The sequence below is a fragment of the Eurypyga helias genome, unplaced genomic scaffold (assembly GCF_000690775.1).
Source record: "Eurypyga helias isolate BGI_N326 unplaced genomic scaffold, ASM69077v1 scaffold47183, whole genome shotgun sequence".
Classification (NCBI taxonomy): Eukaryota; Metazoa; Chordata; class Aves; order Eurypygiformes; family Eurypygidae; genus Eurypyga; species Eurypyga helias.
The window spans coordinates 1,280-4,301 of record NW_010240127.1 but is presented as its reverse complement, the minus strand read 5'-3'; the positions used below and the strand labels follow the sequence as shown (position 1 = coordinate 4,301).

Below are 3,022 nucleotides of genomic sequence, written 5' to 3'. Positions count from 1 at the left end.
AAACCATTCTGTGATTCTATTATTGTGTAAGAACAGTAGCTCTGGTATCTGAAACAGGATGAGGTTGAGTTTTGGGATGCTCCCACGGTGCACAGATATGGAGCAAGTTATGAAAGAAGGTGCTTAATTTAGAAATTTAAAATGTATTTACAAGCTTTCACTAAGAAAAGGAAACAACATAACACTCTCTCCTGGATATACTCTACTCTGCAAAACACTGCAACTGAAGATCATTAATTTACACATTTTACAGATTTATCTTTGTATGCAACAGCGAACGCCTTAGTCATCAAGAAGTAGGAAGAAGAGATGAAAAACTAAGCAGTTTTAAAATTATGAAACTGCTAGGTTCCCTTTGGCCTTCCTCACTTTAAAAGTAAGTTAATATACCTTAGCAGAGGGATAGGCTTACAAGACTTCAGACTTTTCTAAAAAGGTAGACAATCAGCTTTCTTCAATTCAGACCTGCTGTGTAACACTGGACCTAACTCAGCACTCTTGAGTGAGACAAGACCTGTACCAAAGCGACTGGAAATATTCTCTGCAGCAGAACTGCAAGATCATACCCATACTTTTTTAGTAAGCTGTTGATTTATCCAAGGAAGATGGAGGGTGGGGGAAGAAGCAACAGTAACAGAAGAGGCTGTAAATCTGTTGGGTTTTAACAATGAACTGCATTTGGTAAGGGCACACTGTTCCCCTCCCACATTTCCCAAGAAGCTCAGGATACAATGGTTCCCAGCACACTGACCACCACACAGAAGTTCAACACACCTTTAGAAAAGCGTAATAATCCTTGACAGAACAGTAACAAATGCTAATCACCAATATCACCTGCTAGTCTAAATTAACAGAGCGGCCCTGGTTTAGGTACAGCTTTTTCAGATTTTGCATAGAAATTGCACATATTTTCAACCTAATTCACCATGAGCATGAAACATTCTTGATTTGAAAAGTCTATCAAACACCCATGAGAAAAATCTTGTTCACAATCAAAGCAGGATAAGTTGACTTCCAAAGTGAACCGGATTGGACTCCACCCATCTAGTTTTGTCTCCCTCCGCATCACAAGTGTACGTCAGCAATCTGTAACGTTTGTAGAGCCTAATTGGTGTTCTCCTAAATAGTACTGTGGTAGCAATTGAAGTAAAAAAAAACACCGTTGCTTTTCTTAATTTAAAAAGACATTGGGAAGTGTACTGAAGGAAATTAATCCCTGAGTAACAAGACACTTAAAAATGGCATCCTATCAACAATCATTGCAGTATGTCACAACACACACTCCTCACAGGCAACGCTACTAACAAGCGGCAACAGAACTTGTCGGAGTCCAACACATCTGCAGCGCTGTTGCATTGATCCCGTTATCTTGTTTAATGAAACCGCAAGCGAACATTAGGAAATAGGATAAATAGAAACAGTGTCTTTATTATTTTAGGTTGAATGTCAGGCTGACATCTAAACTGCATTGGATCCCCATAAACTCAGTGGTGGTAGTTAGCGACTTGCTTCTTTGGATGTCCAAAAGATTTCGCAATGGTATCTTCAACCAAACAAGAGGAGGAGAACGATTGTAACGGTGTTCACCATTATTAACGGCACTGTAGGGGAAGAAGAAAATGAGAGAGAGCAATTCTGAGCACTTTCTTCAGCGCATCACAAAGTGACAGAACTTAGTCTCCACAGACTACCTGGAAAGGCGCAAAATCAATTAAAATTTAAAAAAAACACTGAATTTTCTTGTGCAAAATTCAGGATGAGTGGAAGAATACAGGATCAAAGCCTAGGATAGTAAAAATTAGGAAGCAAGAGCATGAAAAGAGCATGGCTTTTATACAGCCAATCATGTTACAGCTTTGACCCAAACAATCCTTTCTCCAAACAAAACCATTTCAGTGTTAGTTTCTATCCTTGGCTTTGCTGTAATTCAGAAGAAATGTGTCAGCTTTTTACTCTGTGCAGGGCAAGCCACGTAAAATTTGTTAATTCCTGTTTATCATCACCTACAAAAAGAATTCTTGGTGTGCTCTACAGTGATAAAAACTATCAGTAACTTAGAAGTCTTGTTTTTTCCCCATCCATTGAGGCACACAATTCCTGCAATTCTGAAAGGTAAAGGCTTACCTTTCCCTCACCAGGTGCCTCGCATGAAACTGAATTTAGCCAAGGTGAAGCTAACTGCATGCTCCCATGGATCACCAAGCTTCCCCCCAGCTTCTGAACGCCCAGGAAAGACGCAATGCAGCTGCAGCATCACAAGCCAGAGTCGGGGAATGTTTCACCCCTCGCCAAGCCTAGGGCACGAGCTGGGACCTGTACCTGCCTACACGGAGCCCACAGGGGAAGGAAGAGACCCAAAGGAAGGACAGGTGGGAAGCATCAAGCAGAAATAGCAGCTGTTTGGTAAAAGAGAGCCCAAATACCGATGTTACGCCATTAAAGCACCGAAACAAAACTTTACAGACAATATTGCTTCAAGAGAAAATCATCACCTTACCTCTCATAACGGTCCGTACAGCTCGAATAAGGTTTATTAACTGTGCTTTAATTCCTGGTTCCTCTCCAAATCCTCTAACCCCTTGGTCGCTTCCCCAGCCAACTGCATCACACAAAACCAGTCAGAGATGTTAGGAAAAAACTCCAAAACCACACAACGAATGCTATCAGCACTATTAAGGAGTGAACTGTCTCGCAGTGTTATCACTAACATTAGAAAGACAAACTTATTAGCTTTATTTCATGGTCAGATTATAAAACAGTATATTGAAAACCATTACACCTTTTAACGAATACATCAGTAACGACAAATCAGCGTTTCTGTAGAGGAAATCCTTGCCTTTTTAACACACTCCTATTCCCTGTGTGCTGGGGAAACACGAGTTCATTTGGGCTTCAGAAAATCACTAACATTAGAAAGACAAACTTATTAGCTTTATTTCATGGTCAGATTATAAAACAGTATATTGAAAACCATTACACCTTTTAACGAATACATCAGTAACGACAAATCAGCGTTTCTGTA

At 40.2% G+C, this 3,022-nt stretch overlaps 1 protein-coding gene across 1 annotated transcript; it reads right to left on the bottom strand.

Moving 5' to 3' along the window:
* Nucleotides 1-1,545: 1,545 nt before the first annotated feature.
* IER3IP1 (immediate early response 3 interacting protein 1) lies at nucleotides 1,546-2,599 on the bottom strand (the record flags this gene model as incomplete). The annotated part of the gene is made up of 2 exons (XM_010148363.1): nucleotides 1,546-1,601; nucleotides 2,498-2,599. Coding segments are annotated over 2 exons (158 nt in total), but the record flags the coding sequence as incomplete, so codon positions are not given.
* Between the last annotated feature and the right edge of the window lie 423 nt (nucleotides 2,600-3,022).